This window comes from Schistocerca cancellata, chromosome 9, assembly GCF_023864275.1.
Source record: "Schistocerca cancellata isolate TAMUIC-IGC-003103 chromosome 9, iqSchCanc2.1, whole genome shotgun sequence".
Lineage (NCBI taxonomy): Eukaryota > Metazoa > Arthropoda > Insecta > Orthoptera > Acrididae > Schistocerca > Schistocerca cancellata.
This window is the reverse complement of record NC_064634.1, coordinates 502,808,061-502,834,698: the sequence shown is the minus strand read 5'-3', so window position 1 is coordinate 502,834,698 and position 26,638 is coordinate 502,808,061. Positions and strand designations below refer to the sequence as shown.

At 38.6% G+C, this 26,638-nt stretch overlaps 1 protein-coding gene across 2 annotated transcripts in view; it reads left to right on the top strand.

The window, feature by feature from the left end:
• Window positions 1-26,638, top strand: part of LOC126101116 (bleomycin hydrolase) — a 101,174-nt gene that overhangs the window by 36,773 nt on the left and 37,763 nt on the right. For both annotated transcript variants that reach the window (XM_049911800.1, XM_049911799.1), the window contains exons 4-6: window positions 9,917-10,009; window positions 18,533-18,670; window positions 25,618-25,866. In XM_049911800.1, coding sequence (XP_049767757.1) covers window positions 9,917-10,009; window positions 18,533-18,670; window positions 25,618-25,866 — 480 coding nt within the window. The remainder of the gene's footprint in view (window positions 1-9,916; window positions 10,010-18,532; window positions 18,671-25,617; window positions 25,867-26,638) is intronic.

The window sequence follows — 26,638 nt, the reverse complement described above, 5'->3', positions numbered from 1 at the left end:
GACAACACAACACCCAGTCCCTGAGTGGAGAAAATCTCCGACCCAGCCGGGAATCGAACCGGGGCTCTTAGGACTGACATTCTGTCGCGCTGACCACTCAGCTACTGGGGGCAGACGTCATCACTGTGACAACGGTTATCAAAGTTACTAAATTCACTAGGAGAGTACTTTTGGTAGCAAGAGCCAATAAACAATTGTTAGCATCCCACTTAGACAATGAGTGGAATTGGAAGAATTATGGGCTAAGTTTAAACAGATTGTTAATTGTGCTCTGGGAAGTACATGCCAAGTGTGCCAAGGAAGGAAAAGACCATTGTTTAATAACAAAATTCAGAAAAGGCTAAGGAGGCAGACTGTTGCACTCACAGTTCATAAAAAAATGCACAAATGACGACAGGCAAATGTTAGTAGAAATTCGTGCTTCTGTAAAAAGTTTGGTGCATGGAGCATGCAGCTGCTGCTATCCTACCTCAGCAAATGATCTTGTCAAGAACTTAAAAAATTCTGGTTCTACATGAAAATCAATAAGTGGGTGTAAGGCTTCTATCCAGTCAGTCACTGACCAGTACAGTGTGGCAGTAGAAGGCAGCAAAGGGAAAGCTAAAGTTTTAAAAGTTTTTTCAAAAAATCATTCACACAGGGGCACTGTACACACACACCATTGTTTGACTGTCAAAAAGAAGCCCATATGAAGGACAAAGTAATGGGCATCCCTGGCATAGAGAAGCAACTGAAAGGGTTGAAAACAAATAAATCACCTGGTCCAGGCGGCATCCCGGTTTGGTTTTACTGAGAGTACTCTACAGCAGTGGCCCTTTCCTTAGCTTGCATCTCTCGTGCTGTGCGAAGTCCCAAGTGACTGGAAAAAAACACAGATGACAACTGTAAATAAAAAAGATAAAAGAATGGACCTGCAAAATTGCGGACCAATATCCTTGACATCAATTTGCTGTAGAATTCATGTACATATTCTCAGTTTGAATACAATCAATTTCTACTTCATCTACATAGATACTCTGCAATCCACCGTACAGTGCATTGCGGAAGGTACTATGTACTACTACTACTAGTCATTTCCTTTTCTGTTCCACTCACAAATAGAATGAGGGGAAAAACGACTGTCTATATGCCTCTGTGTGAGCCCCAATTTCTCGTATCTTATCTTCGTGGTCCTTATGCGCAACAACGTATGTTGGCGACTGTAGAATCAGGTGGCCATCAGCTTCAAATGCTGATTCTCTAAATTTTCTCAACAGTGTTTCTTGAAAAGAATTCCCTTTTGGCAAACTTCCAGTATGCTGGTGTAAATGTGAGTCAGCAACTTCTGTTAATCAGTACAACAAAAAATCAGTCAAAAGTTGCAAATTTCACTTTATTTATGCACTTTATTTATGCACTGGTTTTTCGTTGTACTGATTTCCATTTGAGTTCTCGAATCATCTGCGCAACACTTACGCATTGTTCGAACCTACTGGTAACAAATCTAGCAGTCCACCTCTGAATTGTTTCGAGGTCTTCCTTCAATCTGACCTGGTACAGATCCTAAACATTCGAGCAGTACTCAAGAATAGGTCACACCAGTGTCCTATATTGGTCTCCTTTACAGGTGAACCACTCTTTCCTTAAATCTCCCATAAACCAAAGTCGGCCATCGACTGTGTCAAGCGGGACGCTAATGATACCGATACTAGTAACACTGAAACCTACTCATCCACTTTAACTTACATTTTTTTCCACAATTAGAGCTAGCTACCATTCAGTATACCAACTAGAAATTTTGTCTAAGTCTTTTTGTATCTTCCTACAGTTACTTTGACATCTTGCTGTACACCATAGCATCATTAGCAAACAACCACGAATTGGTGCCCACTCTGTCTGCCATATAATTTATCTATATATTTGTGTATATCTTGACAATACCCTTGTCTCTGGCGAACACTCGCCATCAAGGACAACATACTGGGTTCTATTATTTAAGAAGTCTTCAAGCCACCCACAAATCTGTGAACTTATTCCATATGCTCGTACCTTTGTTAGCGCCCTGGGGTGGGGCACCGTGTCAAAAATGCTTTCCGGAAATTTAGAAATATGGGATCTGCCTGTTGCCCCCCCCCCCCCCCCCCCCCCTCTCAGTCTCAAGAAAGTTTAATATATTAGAACTGATACTATGTTCAAGCATACCGAAGTTAGAGATATTGGTCTGTAATTGTGCTGGTCCGTTCTTTTACAATTCTTATATACTGGAATTAGCTGCACTTTTTTCCAGTCACATGGGACTTTGTGTTGGGTGAGAGATTCACAATAAACACATGCTAAATGAGGAGCAAAAGCTATACCGTACTCTCCGTAATACTGAATTGGTATTCCATCTGGACCTGGTTATTTATTTGCTTTCAGATCTTTTCAGTTCCTTCTCTACACCAGGGATGCTTATTACTATGTCGTCCATACAAGTGTTGTTGAATAGCAAATGACAGTATGTTTGCACAATTCTCCTGTGTGAACGAATTTTTGAACGTAAAACTTAAAACTTCATCTTTCACTTTGCTATCTTCAACTGTCACTCTAGGCTGGTCGACAAAGGACTGAATGAAAACCCTAGACCCACTTAGTGATTTTACACAGGAACGGAAAACCTTTTGTCTGCAAATCACTCACGTGAAACTCAACTTGTCCTTTTCCCGCAATTACATCCTGTGAAACATGGATGAATAGCAACAGGCAGGCAATATTCCTAGATTTCCAGAAAGCGTTTGACTCTGTGTGTATAGGTACATAAGGAAAATCCCCAACAAGCTATGACAAAAATTTAAAACCAATGATAATAATAATAATTAGAGCGGCTGCTGTAAGTGCCTGCAAAAGATGTATTTTGCTACACTGGAAGGCGAGAACATATGATAACGACCTCATTCAATTTTTTGTCACCTTATGTCTTGAGTTCTTGTGGAGTGAGGACATGTTTAGATATGAGATGCGTGTAGTAGCTTTCACGGTATCTGAATAATAACTTTTCTCAGTGCAAAAATATGTGGCCTTTTTATTTTCTTCCGTGCACCACGAAAAGGTCATACCACCTCCTGCTGCCTGCAAATTACTGACACAGTCACGAAGAATAAGTTTTGCAGTGTCGGTAGAAGAAGCACCTAACAGAAGTGTGTAGTTAAACTTAATATGGCCACAAAGGAGAGAAACTCTGAGCTAAAATTTGGGCATTAATTGAAAAAAATTGATTTCTATTAATCTCTCCATTTATGTACTCTTTCTTCTTCTTCTTCTTCTTCTTATGTATATAAGTGCAGGTGCCCCACTGCAAACTGTTAATGAATATCCAAACATACGGAATAGGTTACCAGCTATGTCAGCAGCTCGAAGACAGCTTAAATAACAGAACCTAATATGTTGTCCTCGACAACAAGTGTTTATCAGAGACAAGGTATCATAAGGAGTGCCCCAGGGAAGTTTGATAGGACCACTTAGACAAATTTTCTAGTTGCTGTAATGAATGACAGCTTGCTCTAAATGCAGAAAAATAATCCTGCAATATTCAAATACAGCATTAGTAGTGTATTCCTTCATACAGTCATGTTGATTAAATATCTGGTTGTGGCAGGGAAGATGAATGCTTGACTTCAGTTTTTTGTGAGAATCTTAGGGAAGTATGATTCATCTGTAAAGCAGACTGCAAATAGAACACTAGTATTGCTACCCATTCTTGAGTACTGCTCAAGTGTTTGACATCCCCTCCATGTTGTACTAAAGGAAGACATCAAAGCAATTCAAATCAGACTACTGGACTTGTTAACAGTAGATTCTACCAACAAATAACTACTACGAAGATGTTTGGTGACTCAAATGAGAAGCCATTGAGGGAAGACAACATTCGTTTCATGAAACACTATTATGGAACTGGCATTAAAAGTTGACTGTAGAATGATTCTATTGTCACCAATGTGCATCTCACATGATGACCGTAAAGGTAAGGTAAGAGAAAGTAGGGTCTGTAAGGAGGCATATGGACAGTAGTTTTCCCCTCAATCTGTTAACCAAGTGAGGTGGCGCAGTGGTTAGACACTGGACTCGCATTCGGGAGGACGACGGTTCAGTCCCGCGTCCGGCCATCCTGATTTAGGTTTTCCGTGATTTCCCTAAATCGCTCCAGGCAAATGCCGGGATGGTTCCTTTCAAAGGGCACGGCCGACTTCCTTCCCCGTCCTTCCCTAATCCGATGAGACCAATGACCTCGCTTTCTGGTCTTCTTCCCCGAAACAACCAACCCTCAATCTGTTTGCAAATGGAACAGGAAAGGGTATGCACCGTATGGTATCTTGCGGGGTATGTATCTGGATGTAGATGTAGGTGATAGTACTGCATAGTTTTTCTTTCTACTGCAGAACCTGCTGTAACATACATCCTGCCTAAAATTGCTCTTTCTGGTTAGCTGTGAGTTAGTTCAAGGGGAGGATTAGATCTGGTTTAAAGGTGTTGTTTAGATAGTTCAAATTCTGCTCAGGAAGTGCCCCTTGAGATTTCTATGGCCAGTGCAGCTGTGGCTGTGTCATGTTCAACTTCGGAACCCTTGAAATATTGGCTGATAGGTGAAATGTTGGTCTTGTTGTGTCACAAATTTTGGTAACCTCTGAAACATTGGCTGACTGGTTTTGTCACAAACTATCCCAATCATTAGCAGCCCACTTGCAGCACCAGTCTCTCGGCCCATGTGAGCCAGTCCTGCTCATGGCAGTTCACTAGCACCACTGTGGAATTACACACAGAGTAAATCCAGTGTAGCCCTGCTTGCTTACAATAGGATTGTGACTCCATAATGTCTTGTGAACAACCCTGCCCATCTATTTTATCTAGGTAAAACTGTCAAGCATATTGCAGTCGTTTTCCTCCAGTACTGCTGGAATTCCTGTGCTGGGTGGCAGACTTATTCAATACATGTTTCCACGAAATCGTGTTACTTTGACACATACATCTTCCTTATTTTAATGCTATCTAGCTCATAATCCTAACAAGATAATAACATATGGTATGCCTCATACAGATTGTGGAACATCTTCATGCTCAACCTCCTCCTCACCTCCCTTGCTCTTCTCCTTTGTTATAGGGGTTGACACAGTGGTACTGCGTCTGGTGTGTTTTGAAATGGCCGTAGGTGTCAACGTGAAGTGTCATTATTCTCGTTGGTCACTGGAATTTTACGTTGTGTGGTGATGTCTCTAATACATGGTGTCTTGTCACGAAATTCCACCATTTACCTTATGGTATAAGTGCTTGACAACATTACCTGTTGAGCTACCACATATTGCAGTACTGTTCCTGTGTGTTTCCATATTACCTCTTGTCATTTCTAAGCTTTGATGTTCGCTTCCTGTATCTGCCTCCACATGTCCCTCAGTTTCCTGGCAAAATTGTGGACTCATCTGTGTGTCTACCATTTTTCAGTTTTAATTATGTCAAATGGCAATATCATCTTCCTTCTGTAAACTACCTGATAACAGGATAACCCAGTACCAGTGTGGACTCTGAATTGCAAGCTGATGTAAGGATTGAAAAATACGTATCCCAGTCATAGTAGCGACAGTTTCCATAGAAACTAGACATCATGCCAATATCACGATGCACATGCTTTGTTTTACCAGTAGCTTGGGGGTGCAAGTCGACTACTTCTTTATTTCAAAAGCTGTAACAAACAACACAACTGTTTAATTAACTCCAACATGTAGTAGTGATCAGTATTTGTTAAAACAAAAGTTTCCCATTGGAGTCTGCTTAAATGGACCAAGAACATCCATCCTGATAAATGCGAATAGTTGCTTCTGGTAACCCCTCAAAAATATGGGAGTGTTGTTTACTCATCTGCACAACCATCTATTTGATGCTATGTCAACACATTCCACCATCAAGGCATACATTTGGCCACTGGAGTTTTCTACACTATCCCAGTTATGAGTCACTGTGCAGACACTGCAAAACTACTACTGTCATACAGACATGATGCTCTCCTCAGCAGATATGCAGGTTGTCTGTCTTTTATGCCCAACCATCCATCCTATGCACCTTTTTTGTTTAGACGGTTCCCTTGAAAGCCAATATGGGGTAAGTGCAACTTCTTTTATGTCTCCCAGAGTTTCCTTTCATATACTACTTCGGAAACTTAACCTTACATTACCTAACATGTTCCCAATGGATGAGAGCCCTCTGCCACCTTGGCTTGATGCGGAGTTCTGTGTTTACCTTGGACTAGTTCACTTCCCAGGGACACTACCCTAGATTCAACCTATAGCTGTAAGGTTCTTGAATTTTTCAGGCAACTTGGAGACAGCACCTTGATTGCTCTAAGATCAACCATGGTGTTTAGTGCACGTTTGTCATTGGCAACAAACATTATAGATACCAGCTTCTAGACTAGTGCAGAGCTTTTTACTGCAGAGCTTTCCACCCTCTATCAGGACACCCAGTACATCTGACACAGACTTCTCAATTGTGTATTGTGTTCTGATTCATTTAGTGCCCTCCAGCACCTCTGTGTACTATACATATACCACCCCTTAGTACAACGAATCCAGAAATGTCTCCACTTGTTCACTGATGGTTGATCCAATATGACGTTCATGTGGGTCCATGGTCATGTCAGAGTGTCGGGGAATGAAGCTGCTGATGCTGCTGCCAAGGCTGCAGCAAGACTATCTAGGTCTTTTAGCTGTTCTGTCCCTCCAGATGATATCTGCATTGCAGCATGTAAGAACATTGTGTACTGTTGGTGTGAATACTGGTCTTGTCTTTATGGGAATGGACTCTGGGAAATTAAACAGATCCCAATGGCGTGGGCAACATCCTCTTGCTCCTCTTGTCATGAGGAGATACTTTAAGCTTGACTGTGTATTGGGCATTGTTGTATCAGTCACCATCATTTTTAAGTGGAGATCACACACCACTCTGTGCTTACTGCAACCAACCACTGACAGTGTGCCATTTTCTGACCCAGTGTCGACTGTATAACTGTTTACATTTTAATGTATGTTTGCCATCTGAATTATCAGATATGTTAACAGATGCAGGACGAGCTGTAATCACATTTTACTTTTTATTCATTTGAGCCTTCTCTTCAAAGGGAAAGCAGTCATTTTTAACAATCCCTCTACTCCAATTGATTAGGCTCTTAAGTATTATTGATTTTAACTTCCTCCGGTAATTGACCATTTAAAAGTTGTGACATGGATGCTTATGACCTCAGCCGTTTTGCACCCTAAAGCAAGAACAACAATAATGCCACTGCCAAACTGTACTCTAAAACAGAGTTGACCACACAGTGCTGGTCACAATACACTCTATTTCAGTGGTTGCTTTGTAACCCATGCGATCTGGGTCCTTATCCCCAGCACCTGCTTTTTTGAACTACATAGTTGAGAGTTATCTTTACAACACATCCTGCATTCCTGTAATCCTTCTGGCCCCAAGCTCCACAAATGTCATACATAAACACCCTTTTCCCAAATGTTCTGTCTCTACTTCCCAATACCCTCTCCCTCATCATTGTATGCTGTGGAAACTCTTTGGCTCTAATGCCCATGTGTCCCATTCCTATCTCGTGCTCCTGCTGTATCCTTTCTGTAAGCTACTTTCACTTACAGTCCCTCCTGCTCCCCACCCAACATGACACAACCCCTCACTCCAGACTACCTGTCAAACTGCAGTCTTGGCATTGTGTGTGTGGGAGGGGGGGGGGGGGGGGGGGGGGGGGGAAGTCGGCGACTTGCCTGTGTATGTGGAGGTTTATTCTAGCTCGAAAAAGGATTTGCTCGAAAGGTAGTGAAGTTTTCATTCTTTCATGTGTATTTGGCACTTTACTGTTCGGTGAGTTGTTACTTTCCATCTTAAATCACCAGATCGTTCCATACCATATTAATATTACAATAAATTAAATAAAGGTACAGATCCTCAGGTCTGAAAAGTCAAATGTTCCTTTTCTGCACATTTTTTTGTGCCTGTTAGTCACAAATTCTGGTCTGTGTCTCCTAGTCAGCTACTATCCTGTACTATCTGTTGGTACACAGTTGTCTTTGTTGCGTTTGAGGCTTTTTCACTATAAGATGAGGCTTTTTCAAAAATTTGTCAAAATTGTAAAATATAGGGTCATCTTACATTCACAAATTAAACTGTTGTTCCTGAGGTCAGTGTTGTGTAAGCGCTTAATATAGGGGTTGTCTTAAAGATGAAGCTTTAGCAGCTGAGGTCACATGCAGATTTAATTTGGAGAATTTGGAAGGGTGGGAGGGGGGGAACAGTGGCACCAGCTCGGCTGAGCGCTAGGACAAATGTGAGGAGGGGAATAATGAGAGGACAGCAAATGAATCGTCATGCTGCTAACTGAAGGAATGTATAAAGCACACCTTGGCTTTGTGCAAAATTCTGCCCTGCATAAACTGCAGTTCACCTGCATCTAATTACAGTTGGAAATGAATGGACATTAAAATTGAGCAAATACTCAAAACTAAAATATGTTTCTACTCGAGATAAATTAATTCCACCAAAAATATCTTCACTGAGAGCACTTTTAAAGTGGCGCAACAAATGGGACAGAAACGCCAACTGTGATGCTAAAACTGTTGCTGCTGCAGCTCTACAGCAGTACTTGTTTTCAAGGTACTCAGCGGATTTAACCCGAAATGGTATGATTTCTGCCGAGTCAGCTGTTATGAGGCAGGAGAGTACAATGTATTGTTGTCATTCAGTTTGCTTATGTAATTCTTCCCTAGAAAACCATACCAAGAAAAAAGCTGCCTCAGGGCATATTGTTACATGCCAAGAAAAGGGATAGGTGACGAACGACCCAATTCTTGATTAGTTAAGGTTGTTTGGAACAGAATACCAGGGTTTTTTCTTAAAAGAAGAAAAATGTTGGTGATTGAGGCTTTCAGGGGCACCTTATCCAGGAAGTTAAAGCTCTGATAAAGAACAATATCACCTGGTAATAATTCCTGGCGACAATACCTCACAACTTCAAGTAATGGATGTTTTTGTGAATAGACCTTTTATGGCTCGCCTTCCATGGCTTTCTGATAAAGAAATCCTTGATATCTGTGCTGGGCTAGTAGATCCTTTCTATCTGGGGCATAATCTTAACTGAATCTGTAATGAAAAGATTCAGAAAGTGTTGCACATCCACTTCTATGAGTGGCTCAGAAGATGACATAAACGGGAGGAAATGGTGGCGGGAGGAAATGGTGGTAGGCTTATAAATGAAGATGATGATACAAGTAGTTGTGGTGGTGGTGGTGGTGGTGGTGGTGGTGATTAGAATTGGTATCATCAGGGACTAGTTGGTTAGATAGTAATTAATAAAGGAGATGAAGATAAATATTAATGTAAACCATTTAATATTGTTTTATTTTTCTTTGTATTGCTGAAATGTAGACAACCAGTAAATGACATAAGTTTAGATAGGTACAATGTTAGCTTTTTGAGTGAGACACTTTATACCAATTGAACAGTTTGTAATTTTGATTAGTCAGAATATGTTAAAAATAAAAATTTATTAAGGAGGCTCTTTAAAAAAAGGGGCAGATGGTCTTACATTCAGCTTCGTATTATAGTCAGGTAAATCAAGTTTATTGTTACCTTTTTACATGTGACTGTTTATTACAGGAAAGAAATGGTTAATTCCAAAAGGTGAAACTTATGTATCTTTAGCTCTTTGTGTTTGTGTAGATCAGTTTTCTCACACCATAAGTAGGTGCTCATGATTATTGCTTTATTACTGGAGTTTTTCGCTTTTGTTTGTGAATAAGTAGTTGGCAGTGGAAATGATTATATTTGTATGACAGTTAACCGTATCTCCATTTCCAGTCTAGATTGGATTTTATGATGCATATTGTTACAAATGTCATTCTCCTTTTGCTTTCTACAGATTGAGCGATGTAACTTTTTTCTGTACAATATGGTGGAAACAGCACGCCGTGGAGAAGAAGTGACTGGCCGACTAGTCCATTTCTTACTTTCTGTAAGTTTACCCTTAAGATAAATTTCAGTTATCTGTACTGTTTGCATTATTAACAATCATTTCATTAAGGGTTGTCTGTGACTGTAACTTGCTGGTTGGAAATTCTTTCATTAATAATGTGCAGTTGCCAGTCACATTATTTTATTGTACTGTTTTAGTCGGAACTGCAATTCTATTGTCAGGGACTACAGCGCCTTTTTGGTTTGTTATTTCTGCTTCAGTTAATGAATGATATAGTTGTTAGGTGTAATAAACAAGAAAGTAAAAAATGTCAGACAAGATAAACAAAATATACGGGGTGTTCGAAAAATCTCTCTGCAGTGCCGTATGATTGTCAACCACGCATGCCGTATGCCGCAGTGAATATACCAAAATGAAACTCGGTGAAATACAAGTTATTAATTTATTGAATATTCATTTTTACTTACAAATTTCCACATTAAATGTTGAAAGTGTCCTCCACTTGAAGGGAAGTGGCCCAGGCAGGTGAACAATCATACGGCACTGCAGAGAGACTTTTTGAACACCCCGTATAAAGTATGAGAGGATATATAAAAAAAAAAAAGGGTCAATCCAAATGAAGTGGTCCAATAAAAATTAAGTTGGTTGCTTGACCATTTTTAAATATTTTAATTTTTTTTATATGTGATTACTCTATAATTGAGAAGTTCACCTTTCAGCTTTACTGAATGGTGGCCATTTTCATTTGCAAGCGAGCGATGATGTTTCAGTGTAGAGACGTTAGCAAAAATATGAATATCTCTGCTCTGGGTTAAGTTACAACATTGCAATTGACATGATTGTTTATATAAAAGTTTCCTCTACAACATTGTCTATTACACAAATTACCCTAAATTCAAAAATAACCACTCAAAATGACCTCCAAAGTTTGGTATCCAAATTTTCAAAAATCCACTTTTTAGGCTCAAAAATAACGAACAAGGAGTGATTTATGAGAGTCTAATTTTCTATAGTTAGATATCATACACCACTAGCCTCATATAGAGCAAGAACACTTACAAATGTTTCTTTAATTTTTTATGAATTTTGAAATTTGAAAATTTTCATTTTTTGTAAAGTTTGTGGTTAGGTATCTCAGGTGGGACTAAATATAAAAATATGATTTTTGCACAATTTGTACACTTATATGATAGCAACGTACTGTAAAAATTTCAATGTTGGTATCTGACTGAACAAATATATGAATTTTTGAAAATGAGGAGATAATTCACATTACAACTGATCTTATGGCTGTTGCCTATTCATGTGTGATATTGGCGGGATATAATCAATTATTATTAAAGTAAGGTACTGAATTATATACAGAAAGTGGAAACATCACTGAAATTAACAATTATATTATTTTGACGTACTTAAAATAAATATTTTCAATTAACATCCTTCGAGATGCAACTTTTCCTAAACCTGGTGTTGAATGTTATGAACACTTATTTCTTTAGACTGCTTCTGTGATATAGAATAAGACCTCCCAATTGCTGTGGTAAGTTCAAGCACTGAAAGTCTCTTTAAACCATTTTTTATTGGTACCCAAACTTTGTCACTAGTAGATTTCTTGAATGATGTTCAAATCTGGTTTGAAGGGTTGCTTTCATATGCAGAACCACTTCTTCTTTCTTGATGAGAAAATAGGTAATGCCTTTAATATTATCCTTGCAAAAGACATGCATGTCCTGTACTCTGAGAATTTCATCTGTGGTTGGTCTTTGTAGGCTGGCTTTATTTACTTCAATTTTTGTTGTACCTCCTACTCCATCACATGCATTTTTGCCATGGCAAGATGCAAAACAGTGCCATTCAGCCTCCAACCCAAAGTCTACTTTGTGGTTGCACATATTTGAAAAATTCTTTTTGTTCTCATACTGACTACCACTTCCATCTGGAAAGTATATCAGCTTCTCAACCTCGGGAAAATTTTCTTTTATGTAATTTATTACATACTTTTGAAACACATGTACAACCAGTTTTGTGCTCCAAGTAGTCACTTAGAATGCAAATTGAAGAACTACAAACTTCATCTTTCTCATTTTTCAAGTAGAGAATAAATGGATGCACTGTTTCCTGGTCATTGACCCAGTGGTACTATTGTATTGCACCCTGAATCACAAATGTAAAATTTTCTGCAAAATAAGCTATCACTATGCATTCAGTTTCATGAAGTTGTGCTTTTTTGTCCTTCAAAAACTTATTGGATTTTAGAAACATAGTGGTGACTTTTGAGTTTTTGTAAGTTATCAGTTAAAGATTCCAAGTACTCTTCCTGAGATTTAACCACTGTTATCATTTCTGCCCTGTCAGTTGTGACCCATTGTTTGAAGGTAATGCTGTCTGGCATTTCCTCATCATATTCGTGAAACAATTCAATAACAGTCTCCTTACCAGGACATTTCTTACATAAACTCATCATGCAGTCAAACTGTTAGTGTCACAGACCATTAAATCTAGTAACTCTTTGTAGTTAAGGTCACCGAGTTTTGCACCCGCAATCATCAGTTTGACATTTTGATGATATAAACAAACACATTTAGGGTGGAGGCCACAAAATTTTGACCTTCCAATTTTGCATTCGGGGTGAGAATTTTTGAAAGCTACATTAAGTTCATTTATATTTGACAGCACTAGTTGTTCCTGCCTTGTTACTTTAACTCCATTTTTAACAACTCCTTTGCTATCTTTGCAACCTAGGCACATTCTACTGTTTTCGTCATCTTCAAAAAACTGCTGGATCTTTTTAATTGTTTCTTCACTTATACCTACTCCTTTCTTCTTTCCTAAAACTGGAAGAATGCCTTGCTCTTTCACTAATTTTCCAGCTAGTTTAACCAAACGACGAGAAATGTTGAATTCATGAACTATTTTTTCTCTTGACCATGAGTCAGGGAGCAAACTTAAAATTTTAACTTTTTCCTCTTTAGGTGTCACATTTAATTTTTAATTTCTCTATTAAGCTCAAATAGCCAGTGTCAGATGACGCTAGTGGTAGGTTTTCTTCTTCTTTAGAAATAATGTTGGTATCTGTATTATTAAAGCATGATTCCAAGTCTTTTCTAATTTTGTATGAGTGGTGTACCTTATTTTCAATAGCTGCTTTTCTTTCTTTGCTACTTAATTTTATTATTTTTGAAGCAGGAGATATGTATAACTTAGAACAAGCAAAATCCAATATGCTAATAGCTTCCTCATTAGGAATATAAATGTCATTAACAAGGTTACATGATTCTGGTTCTGGATTCACAACAAATATTTTTGGGTAACAATTTGGGCACAGGGAATTTCCAGGAATCACATCACATTACATTTCACTTGGGAATCTGTTTCACTCTCACATGGCAAGGACAAATGTTCAAGTTTTATTTCCCTCAAACCTTTAATAATAGGCTTTTTATGAACTTAAAGTGAATCACAGAACTTTCTTCCAAAAATGTGGTTGTACTTCAGAATATATTTCTTCTCATCATACTCGCACACTGATGTTACAGAAGAACTTACTTGAACTTTAAACAGTTTGTCTAACTTCATCAAAGTCATTGACATTTTTCTAGTTTTTTGAAACCGAACTGTAAACTGTTTTGTGACTCCCCTCACTTGCTATCTGTCCAACAGAGCACTGTTCATCCATGTTATTACATTCCAGTTAATCTCTCAAAACTAATTACAAATTACACACAGAACAAAGCACATAACACCCAGCAATAAAGTACTTCTACAGTGCCACAGCCAGCAATAATGTACTTCTTTATTGACAATAATCCTAAACGTAAATGGTCATTCTTATTACCATAGAACAAAAGTGAAAGCTCCTATTGTTTAATATCACATTATTAAAAATAAATAAACTAAATGAATATTGGGTGATAGTGTTTACCAATTGAATTAAATTTTATTACAATAAAATAATAAACAATTTAAATGGGCAACAGCCATAAGATCTGTTCTGGAGTAATGTGAATTATTTCCTCATTTTCAAAAATTCATATCTTTGTTCAGTCACATATCAGTGTTGAAATTTTTACAGTATGTTGCTATCATATAAGTGTACAAACTGTGCAAAAATCACATTTTTATATTCAGTCCCACCTGAGATAACTAACCCCAAATTAACAAAAACAAAAATTTTCAAATTTCAAAAATTCATAAAAAATTAAGGAAACATTTGTAAGTGTTCTTGCTCTATAAAAGGCTAGTAGTGTATGATATCTAATTATAGGAAAAAATAGACTATCACAAATCACTCCTTGTTTGTTATTTTTGGGCCTAAAAAGTGGGTTTTTGAAAATTTGGATACCAAACTTTGGTGATCATTTTGACTGGTTATTTTTGAATTTAGGGTATTTTGTGTAATAGACAATGTTGTAGAGGACACTTTTCTAAAAACAATCATGTCAATTGCAATGTTGTAACTTAACCCAGTGCAGAGATATTCAAATTTTCACTAATTTCACCAGACTGAAAAATCGTCGCATGCCTACAAATAAAAATGGCCGCCAGCCAGTAAAGGTACAAGATAAATTATTTTAAAAAACTGTTTTTAACTTCTCAAATATAGGGCAATCACATATAAAAAAATTAAAATATTTAAAAATGGTCAAGCAACCATCACTGGACCACTTCATATGGATTGACTCGGAATTATTTTTTAAAAGCTATATATTTTCAAATTGTTTACAAGACAACCTTACCCCCTTCAAAATTCTTTCCATTACAACTAGCACATTTGTCCCTCTGGTGCTTCCAATGTTCAAAACGTTTTTTGTAATCATGTCTAGCAATGGCCAAGAGCTCGTCCCTTATTTTTTTCTTGACTTCTTTAGTGTTGTCGGATAAGTGTCCTTTCATGTTCCTTTTCATGAGTGGAAATAAGAAAAAGTTGCACGGAGCCAGGTCAGGCGAGTAAGGTGCTTGAGGCAGCAGAGCCATGTCATTTTTAGCCAAAAACTGTCTTAACAGAGATGGCTGTGTGTGCAGGAGCATTGTCACAGATGAAAAGGAACAAGTCTCCTTTCTGCCACAAATTAACACTGTTGTGCAATCTTCTTAAAACTTCAAAATAAAAGATCTGTGAGCACAAGCTCTCAAATTTTTCAATGTTTTCATGAATTTTAGCAGTTGATGGATGCCCAGAACAAGGTTTGTCATCACTCAGCATGTCACCATTTTTAAATCAAGCAAACCTCTTGTACACTTGAGATTTTCCCTTAGTGTCATCTTGGTAAGCAGTTTTCAACTATAAAACAGCTTCAGTAGCATTTTTACCTGAGTAGAAAAATTTCACAGCTACATGTTGTTCACTTAAACTTGCTGTCATAAAAAATGAAACAAGAACAAAACAGTGTTAGCAAAAACAGTCACTCCAGGTGAACAGAACAAGCCAGGTCAGCAACACAGGTGGCACTGAACTGGCAGTGAGCTGCACTACAAACGCCTAGTGGCAGAAATGTGTACTACACAAGCTCCGCCCATAGCAATGTTATTCCGTTTTTGTGTTATGTTAATGATACTTGCATTTGAACATGAAATGTTCATTTTCTCCATTGGCAAAAAGTTTCCACATTTGCAGTTACACAACTTTTAATTTGTATTCTAGGATGCTTTAAAGAAGCATATATCGTATTATCATCCCTTAGTGGCAGGTGTGATTTGACACGATGGATGAGAATGGGATATAGATGCAGGGAAAGCTGTAAGTGGTGTTGTTCATTTACTGTTTGGTGGCAAACGGAAGCAGATGTAATGCCCATAAGGTGTCACTGTAGTTATTGAGAAAGTAGTTGCAGTTCCTCACAGATGTTGCATAATTAAAATTCCTATCAAATGTAAACAATTATAAAAATATTGAAAACTTACTCTTGTCTTTTTAATATTTTTACTACTGTCTGCATTTAATAGTAATTTTACATTGTTGGTCTTTTCCAGAGTTTTAGTTTTGATGGCAACTCATTAGAGTCAAAACTGGTTAACTGCTGTTGACAATTCACGAGAGTCGAAACAGTTTAAGTGTAATACATCTACTAAATGCGATCAAAACATTTGTGAATACAAGTGCATGAAGCAGTTGTTCTTGAAATCGGCAGCCAGACATGTTTATATACAGTTTCAAAATCTGTGTATTGTTTTTCTGTTTCCATGTTTCTTTGTGGTCAATGTCTATACGAAACAACCTTGTACAGAAACGGATCCCCCATGCCTTATCTCTCCAGTCACCCAGCACGTCCCAAAGTCCCTCTGACCGGCCACAGAGGAGCATTCCCTTCGTGATTCAGTACCCCCCAGGACTGTAGCAACTGAATCACAATCTCCACCAGGATTTTGACGACCTCTGGTCGTGCCCTGAAATGAGGAATGTCCTATGTACTATCCCACTCACCCTTCACACAGTGGTAATCTGCCACCCACCAAACCTCCACAGTATTCTCATCCATCCCTACTCAACCCATGCTCTTAACCCCCTTTGCCTCACGGCTCGTATTCGTGAGATAGAAGACCTGTCTCATACATCCTCCCACTGCAACCTACTCCAATCCGGTCAAAAGCATCACCTACCCAATCTATGGCAGGACTACCTGTGAAACTAGTTGTGTGATCTACAAGCTAAGCTGCAACCACTGTGCTACGTTCTATGTAGACGTGACAACTAACAAGCTGTCCGCACGAATGGCCATCGACAAACTGTGGCCGTGAGACAGCTGGACTACCCAGTTGCTGAGCACGCTGCCCAACACAATGTTCACTTCAGTGACTACTTCTCAGCCAGTGCCATCTGCACCCTTCCCATCAACAACAGCTTTTCTGAACTGCGCAGGTGGCATCTCTCCCTCGCAGTATATCCTACTTTCCCGTAATCCTCCTGGCCTCAAATCTTTAGTCACTGTCCTTCACCCACCTGTCCCTTCCCTGCTACCACTCTAGCACTGGAGCCTTCTATTCCACCAACACACCCACTCTTTACTTCTCTCCTTTTCTGCTCCTGTTTAATTTCAGATACTTTGTGTCTTATTTTGGAAAGGTAGTTGATTATTTTTATAAATTGCCACTGTTTGACATTCAGAAAAATTATGACAAATTGGTTAACCAGTTCCACACTATAGTCAGCATTCGCATTTATGGCCTCTGGGCCAGGGATGCGCTGTAAGCAGCTGGGCAGTTAGCCTGTCAGTGCTCAGTCAGTTTCTTTACTGTGCAAACATCTGCCACATTTGAGCATTCTATCATGTTTTATGTGCACAAAACTACAATTTATTGATCTCTGTGTGTTCTGCGATTTTTTTTTTTTTTTTTCCATAATAGCTGAAACACCCAGAAGTTGTGAAGTGTTTCACAAATAGGAAAGGGATCTTATTTTTAAACTGTACTCGTTCTTCAAATGTAAGGCAGCTTCAGCCAAGCCAGTGTGCGAGTTTACCTAAGTGCAGGAATGCATTGTAGCAGCCTGTGGCAATATTCGTTTACTTTCACCCGAGTTGACAATGAATCATTTCTTTTGAGCTGTGCGGCCAGAGGCCATTAATGCTGCCACTAGCTGACTATCTATGGGAGGCTATAAGGAAGATCTTAACGCTAAGGCATTTGTCACTACATAGCTATCAGGGTAATGAGTTGTAAAAATGCCCCCTTTCTCTGTGGAAATTGTCTTTGTATGAGAGACAATGTATTGCTCCCAGTGTTGATTGTATATACTGCATCATCTCTTTTTTTTCCCTTGAACTATGTTTTGGGTCGTCTGCCTGCTTAGCAGAGTGGTAACGTGTTTGCAGTGGGCATGGGTTCGATTCCTGGCTGGGTTGGAGATTTACCGACACGCGAGTCACCCGTTGTGGTGTCGCCTGAAATAAGACTTGCAACTCGGCAGCCGAACTTCCCCGGACGGGGCCTCCCAGCCATCAGTGCCACACGATCATTTTTTGAGTTTTCTGTTGTGTGGTATGTTACAAAATGGACTTCGTGTTTTTATGACACTACAAATAATTTGGCATTACTGGCAGGTCATTGAAACATTGCTATCTAACTTATTCTGTTAAATGCAAAAGAAATTCCCTGTGATTTTATTACAGGCAATTTAAAATTTTTGTGTTGACGTGATCAAATATATATATATTTTTTTACTTGGTATTCCATTTGCATTAACACGATTGTCACATAATCATTTATTGAGTTCTAGGCACACTTGAGAGATTTTACAAAGTTGACAAAATGGAGGTATAAATTCTGAATTTTCCTCCACGCCCCACCCCCACCCTCCAACTAGCACTTTAAAGGAAAAACATTGAATAAAAATATACACAATACACAGCAGTTGAAAAAGTTCTAACAACACATCATGCTAACTGGCTACAAAAATATATTTCACTAGCATTTCCACTTCTAATTCTGTTGACTTTTTTGCTGTACTCTTGTACTTACTCCAGCAAGTAAATTGCAGGGTTTCATATAGTTTGTAATATCATGAAATTTTTCAAAGTCTGGTATGTCTAAAATTCTGCATTTCAAATCAGACTATTATGTTTGTAGGACCCAGCAACTGATGGGGGTCAGTGGGACATGTTCTGCAGTCTCGTAAACAAACATGGACTGATGCCAAAGAAGTGCTTTCCCGAGTCTTATAGCTGTGAATCGAGTTCACGAATGAATAATATCCTGAAGAGTAAGGTAATGAACGCTGAATCTGTTAGTAGTTTCTGCTGTCATTGACAGATTATGTGATAAATGGACAAAGTGAATATTTTATAACATTTTATTTTATTCCATTTGTTTGACTACTAAATGTATTACCAAGACTACATTCTGAGTTCTAGCCTGACTATGCTGATTGACCTTTCACACAATGTATTTAAGTGTCTGGAGTTTTTTTGGATAGAGATTCGTTGGCAGAAGTAGAAGTAACGTGAGGGGTGCCCCGAGAAGTGTACTGGACCCTTGCTGTTCATATTGTACATGAATGATGTAGCAGACAATGTTAATAGTAACCTCAGACTTTTTGCAAATTATGCAGTTATCTATAATGAAGTAAGAAAAAGTGCATATATATTCAGTAGATCTTGATGAGATTAAAAATGGTTTAAATATTGGCAGCTTGTTTTAAGTATACAGAAATGTAAAATTGTAGACTTTGTAAACCCAGGAAATTAGTATCCTGTGACTGCAATATCACCGAGTCGCTATTGGAATCTGTCGACATATGTAATACCTGGTTGTAATCATTGTATGGATGTGAAATGAAATGATCGTGTAAGTAAAGCTGATGGCAGATCAGTATAGTGGGAAAATGCACTCAGAGAACAAAGGAGACTACTTACAAAATACCCATCGCACCCTTCCCAGAAGTGCGTGGGATCCGTACCGAATAGCTCTAAAAAGAAAATTTATGACTTGCTCGGTCCGTGGAGATTCTATAAATAAAACTGAATATGAGATGTTGTATTTCTTTAACTCACTGGGCTAGGAATGTGACATCATTAAAGAAGATAATCATCAGTGGCTGCCTCACCACAACCGTATGGCATCCCTTTGAGACCAACGGTAACATCAGTGCTTCCACATTGTGAAGAACTTACTTAGTCAGTACACTGAGGAATGTGAACAACACATATGCATCTCTGGCAAATTTGTGCTTCATCAGAGTTTATAGAGGACTTTCAACATGTCGTATAGATGACATATTTCATTTTTGATGGTAAATATTATGAATTAACTGATAGGGTGACAACTGAGAACCTTTTATCGCTAGTATACACCAATTAAAATTACTGTGTGATTGACAGACTTCTGCAGTGGCTTGGGGCAGTGTTGCCAGCGTGCAGGCAGCCACATGTGACGATGCTCTGCAGGCACCTTCACAACAGGCAACACAGCAAGCACATGGTGCTCGACAAAGAACTACTGTTGGCTGGTGCGTGGTCCCTACCGCTCAACTAGCTGAAATGTCAGTCACAAAGTAATTTTAATCGGAGTATAGTTGTCAATTTATACGTGGTGCATTTTGAGGCTAGAACATTTGTAGTTTGGCTACCTGGATTGGATAACTTTATGAATTTCTGCAGCATCTCAATCTAAGTGTAAAGTTTGTAGCAAGCAACAAAATTTGCACTTAACACTGATGAAGCCAGCTGTGGTAGTTATTGAATATTATTAAAGGAAAGTGACAACATTAACTCAGCGGCAAACTCCGAAACTTGAAAATGAGTGTTATACTTCTTTCACCACAATAAAATGAGTGAAATTCAATATTTTGCCAAGTGGGCAACTGATCTCCCGAACTCATCTTTTTTAAATGTTCTAAGAGGGAGTGAAAATGGCCTCTAAGGTGGCTGGCAAATACAGAGCTGACATAATCATTATTATTATTTCTTTTCTTTCTCAGACGTTATGTCTGGTTAAAAATGGAAAGTGACACGGATCTTGATCAAGCATGATTTCCTTTTAACTGTACGCTATATGTTACATAGCATTTAGGAACTTTCGGGTAATTGAACAAGTATCAATAATTACAGATTTCTGTAGTTGTATATATAAGTTAGGATGTAGCTGTATTGCGTTGATGTACTGGTGGATATTGTGTGGTATGACTCCTGTAGTTGATAGTATAATCGGTATAATGTCAACTTTATCCTGATGCCACATGTCCTTGACTTCCTCAGCCAGTTGGATGTATTTTTCAATTTTTTTCTCCTGTTTTCTTCTTTGTACTTGTTGTATTGGGTATGGATATTTCGATTAGTTGTGTTAATTTCTTCTTTTTATTGGTGAGTATGATGTCAGGTTTATTATGTGGTGTTGTTTTATCTGTTATAATGGTTCTGTTCCAGTATAATTTGTATTCATCATTCTCCAGTACATTTTGTGGTGCATACTTGTATGTCAGAACGTGTTGTTTTATTAGTTTATGTTGTATGGCAAGTTGTTGATGTATTATTTTTGCTACGTTGTCATGTCTTCTGGTGGATTCTGTATTTGCTAGTATTGTACATCCGCTTGCGATGTGATCTACTGTTTCTATTTGTTGTTTGCAAAGTCTGCATTTACCTGTTGTGGTATTGGGATCTTTCATAATATGCTTGCTGTAATATCTGGTGTTTATTGTTTGATCCTGTATTGCAATCATGAAGCCTTCCTTCTCACTGTATATATTGTCTTTTCTTAGCCATGTGTTGGATGCGTCTTGATCGATGTGTGGCCGTGTTAGATGATACGGGTGCTTGCCATGTAGTGTTTTCTTTTTCCAAATTACTTTCTTCGTATCTGTTGATGTTATGTGATCTAAAGGGTTGTAGAGGTGGTTATGAAATTGTAGTGGTGTAGCCGATGTATTTATATGAGTGATTGCTTTGTGTATTTTGCTAGTTTCTGCTCGTTCTATAAAGAACTTTCTTAAATTGTCTACCTGTCCATAATGTAGGTTTTTTATGTCGACAAATCCCCTTCCTCCTTCCTTTCTGCTTAATGTGAATCTTTCTGTTGCTGAATGTATGTGATGTATTGTATACGAGGGCTATCCACAAAGTACATTACATTTTGGAATTAAAAATAAATAAAGTATTGGAATTTTTTTTATTATATACAGATGAAAGCCACACTTAAATACTACTTTTCTACATAGTTGCCATTTAAATTGAGGCACTTATCGTAGCGATGGACGAGCTTGGAAATACCTTCGTCGTAAAATTCGGCCGCCTGCGCCTTCAAACACGTGGTTAATCAGTAACCCGGTAGAAATAAGATTTTTGTGGGTTTCCTGGAAAGAGGCACTACAATAAACTCTCAAAGGTATTGCCAAACTCTGCACATCCTCAGAAGAGCAATACAAAACAAGCGCAGGGGGAGTTGGGCTCAAAGATCTTGCTGATTCACGACAACGCCCGGGCCCACACAGCAAATGCCACTCGTGAAGTTCTCGAATCTTTTAAGTGGGAGTTGTTTCCTCATCCGCCGTACAGCCCCGACCTGGCACCGAGCGACTTCCACTTATTCCCAGCAATGAAGAAGTGGTTGGCTATGCAGCGTTTTGATGACGACGCACAGCTTCAAGAAGAGGTAACCACATGGTTGAAGGCGCAGGCGGCCGAATTTTACGACGAAGGAATTTCGAAGCTCGTCCATCGCTACGATAAGTGCCTTAATTTAAATGGCAACTATGTAGAAAAGCAGTATTGAAGTGTGGCTTTCATCTGTATATAATAAAAAAAATTTCCAATACTTTGTTTATTTTAAATTCCAAAACGTAATGTACTTTGTGGATAGCCCTCGTAATTGTGGCATTGTGATCATGTAAGTGTATTGAGTGCTTCTAGGTCTGTGTTACTCCATTTCACCACTCCAAATGAATAGGTCAATATTGGTATAGCATAAGTATTTATAGCTTTTGTCTTGTTTCTTGCTGTCAATTCTGTTTTCAGTATTTTTGTTAGTCTTTGTCTATATTTTTCTTTTAGTTCTTCTTTAATATTTGTATTATCTATTCCTATTTTTTGTCTGTATCCTAGATATTTATAGGCATCTGTTTTTTTCCATCGCTTATATGCAGTCGCTGTGGTTATCCAATATGTAATCTTCTTGTTTAGTGTGTTTTCCCTTGACTATGCTATTTTTTCTTACATTTGTCTGTTCCAAAAGCCATATTTATATCATTGCTGAATACTTCTGTTATCTTTAATAATGTCCGCCCCGGTAGCTGAGTGGTCTGCGCGACAGACTGTCAATCCAAAGGGCCCGGGTTCGATTCCCGGCTGGGTCGGAGATTTTCTCCACTCAGGGACTGGGTGTTGTGTTGTCCTAATCATCATCATTTCATCCCCATCGACGCGCAAGTCGCCGAAGTGGCGTCAAATCGAAAGACTTGCACAAGACGATCGGTCTACCCGACGGGAGACCCTCGTCACACGACATTTCATTTCATCTTTAGTAATAGGTTGAGTTGTTGATTTGTTGCTGCCAGTAGTTTTAGATCATCCATGTATAGCAAATGTGTTATTTTGTGTGGGTATGTTCCAGTAATATTATATCCATAATTTCTATTATTTAGCATGTTGGATAGTGGGTTCAGAGCAAGGCAGAACCATAAATTATTATTATTATTATCATTATTTTACAAATGACAAGGACTATATTTTTTAAGCTGTAAATGAGAAAAAATAAGATATTTTGTAGTAGATTTATTAGTAATAGACACAAAAAATGTGTAGACATAAAACTGATAACTTAAAAAATTTCTTCAATATTAGGAAAAGGATAGACTGCTACTCACCATAAAGACAAGCTGTTGAGTCGCAGACAGGCACAACGAAAAGACTGTTACAGATTATAGCTTTTGGCCAAAGCCTTCTTCAGCAAAGAAAACACACACACACACACACACGTGCGTGTGTGTGGTTTTGTGTGTGTGTGTGTGTGTGTGTGTGTGTGTGCGCGCGTGCACGCGCGCAAGCAAACACAGCTCGTGCATACATTATTGCTATCGCTGGCAGCTCAGACCAGAATTGATTGGAGCTGCCAGTTTTAGCGGTCATGTGTGTATGAGGTGTGCTCGCTTGTGTGAATGTGTGTTTGTTTTCTTTGCTTAAGGAGGATTTGGCCAAAAATCTGTTATGTGTAACAGACTTTTTATTGTCGCTGTTTGCAACTCCGCAGGTTGTCTTTATGGCGAGTAGATATTCCAACCTCAAGTTTCCATTGTTTAAAAAATTTCTTTCTATTACATGACAGTATATACAAGGGGTGCTCAAAAAGAAATGAGCCAGAGGCATAAATACAGAAACCAGTACCTGTATGTTAGAAGTATTGACCGTGGCTGTTGAGACACTTGTCCCACTGCGACACAAGGCGGTGAATGGCTGTTTCATAAAATTTCCGGGGCTGCGATGTTAACCAATCCACACGTACAACTAGATGTTGTCATCCGAGACGAATCGTTTGCCCCTCAGAGCCTTTTTAAGGGGACCAAAAATGGCATAATCACGGGGAGAGACGTCCGGACTGTTTGGAGGGTGGCCGAGAACCTGCTATTTGAATTTCTGCAGTAGTGCCGCGACTGTGTTGGCTGTATGAGGCTTCGCATTGTCGTGGATCAGAATGACCCCACGGGTTAGATTGTCTGGTCGTTTTGATTTGATCGCTTGGCGAAGGGTGGTCAAGGTTTGTGAGTAACAGTGGGCATTCACTGTAGTCCCATGCTGCAGGAAGTGAATCAGAAGGGGGCCATCTTGGTCAAAGAAGAACGTCAGTATACGGGCAAACAATACACTTCAGACGGCGATGTCCAGCAGTAGGTGCGGTACTGGTTAACATTGCATCCCCAGGAATTTTATGAGACAGTCGTTCACTGCCTTGTGTCACAGTGGGGCAAATGTCTCAACAGCCAGGGTCAATACTTCTAACATACAGGTACTGGTATCTGTATTTATGCATCAGGCTCATTTCTTTTTGAACACCCCTTATATACGACATGCACAATTCTAAATGTCTAATAACCTACAGAAGTTTGTCACAGGACTGCATAGAAATATTTTGCACAGCACTACGTAGAAACGGAATTCAGTATTCTTTCTTCAGAATCTTTGGCTGTCGGATTGTAGCATTTGCCAATCGTGAAAATATTGGTCATGATTTAAAATAAATTATATATTTCCTTTTTGTGAAAATAATTTAAATTCTGTGTATTATATTAAAAATTCATTTCTCTTGTTAATTTGTAGATTTTTCAGTTAACTTAACTTTCTGAAGGAGTATCTTGTTTTGCAAGCTAAACGAAGGTCTTTTTCTGTGCAAGTATAACTCAAGAGTACATATTCTACATAACCTTTATGTCTAGCCCCTACATAGCTTTTGTCTCTAGTGTAAATAATATATAGATAAGAAAATCTACTCACCAATTGGCGGCAAGAGAACACATACATTTAAAAGTTAAGGAAATCTGCAAGCTTTTGGAGCCATTGGCTCCTCCTCCTGGCAGAACGTTTGAAGGGGAAGGAAGAGGGAGGAAGAAAAAGGACTGGTGAGGTTTAGGAAATGGGAGGAGTGTGGAAATTTTTGCAGAACTCCTGGTCAGGGGAGACTAACCGGGTGGATGAGAAGGAAAAACTGATTCAGTTTCTCTTTCTCATCCCATCTGGTTAGTCTCCTCTGACCTGGTGTTTGGCTGACTTTTCCAATCTCTCCCCATTTCCGAAATCTCACCAGCCCTTTATCTTCATGGCTCGTCCTCACCCTTCAACCTTTCTGTCAGCAGAAGGCGCCACTGGCTCTGAAAGCTTGCGAATTTCATTGGCCTTTATATGTGTGTGTTCCCTGCTGCCACTTGATGAGTAGATTTTCTTATCTATCCAGTTACATTATATTTTCAAAAACTGAAAAGTTACTATTTCATTAATGTAGATTTATGTAATAATACTCATTAAAAGTGAAATTTCACTATAGATTAATGTTAAAATGTTTCCACGTGTTAGTAAGACTGGGAGTCATGTGTTTGATCCATTAAATTTATGTTCTAAACCTTAAATATCTGAAAAAGTGTATTTTCATCAAATAACCTTGCCATTTGAAGCTGTGTATGTATTTGCATTGGAGGTAATTCTCAGGAAAGACTTTCTTTTGTTTATTTTCAGTTGAGAGAGTACACAAAGGTGCTGCGTGATTTGATTAGGAAGGGTGCTAATGATACTGCAATCAATGAGTGCATAGAGAACCAGATGGAAGAGGTGTACCGTATTGTTGGTATTTGCCTGGGGATCCCATCTGAAACATTCACATGGGAATATTATGACAAGTCAAAGAATTACAGTTCTATTGGCCCAATAACACCCCTTGATTTCTACATCAAGCATGTTAAACCACACTTCAATGTAGATGATAAGGTATGTTGTAATCTTTAGATGTGTTATGTAAATATTTATTTAAGTTTTTGTATTGAGTTAGTGACAGATTCACAAGTAACAAGCATGCACTGAAGCATAATATAGTTACATGTGCATTTCATATTTTACATCTAGCATCTTTCAGTGGCAGCTAAAATGCTGCATAGCATTGGAAGCACATAAGAAGGGATACGAAATGGAATGATCACATAGGTTCAATCGTGGGTAAACCAGGAGGTAGATTTCGGTTTATTGGTAGAATACGGGGGAAGTGCTATCAGTCTACAAAAGAGATTGCATACAAATTACACTTGCGTCTGGTTCTGGAATATTGCTCAATTGTGTGGGACCCATACCAGATAGGACTAACAGGATATTGAATGTATACAGAGAAGGGCAGCACAAATGGTCACAGAGTTGTTTAATCAATGGGAGAGTGTCACAGAGATACTGAAGAAACTGAACTGGCGGACTTTTGAAGACAGATGTAAACTATCCCGAGAAAGACTGTTAGCAGAGTTTCAAGAACCAGCTTTAAATGATTAATCTAGGGATATATTACAGCCCCCTACATATTGCTCATGTAGGGATTGTGAGGATAAGATTAGAATAATCACTGCATGTGCAGACGCATTCAATCAATCATTCTCCCCACAATCCATACATGAATGGAACAGGAAGAAACTCTAATAATTGGTACAATGGGATGTACCCCCTGCTGTGCACCTTGTGGTGATTTGCAGAGTATAGATTTATATTTATTTATTTAATC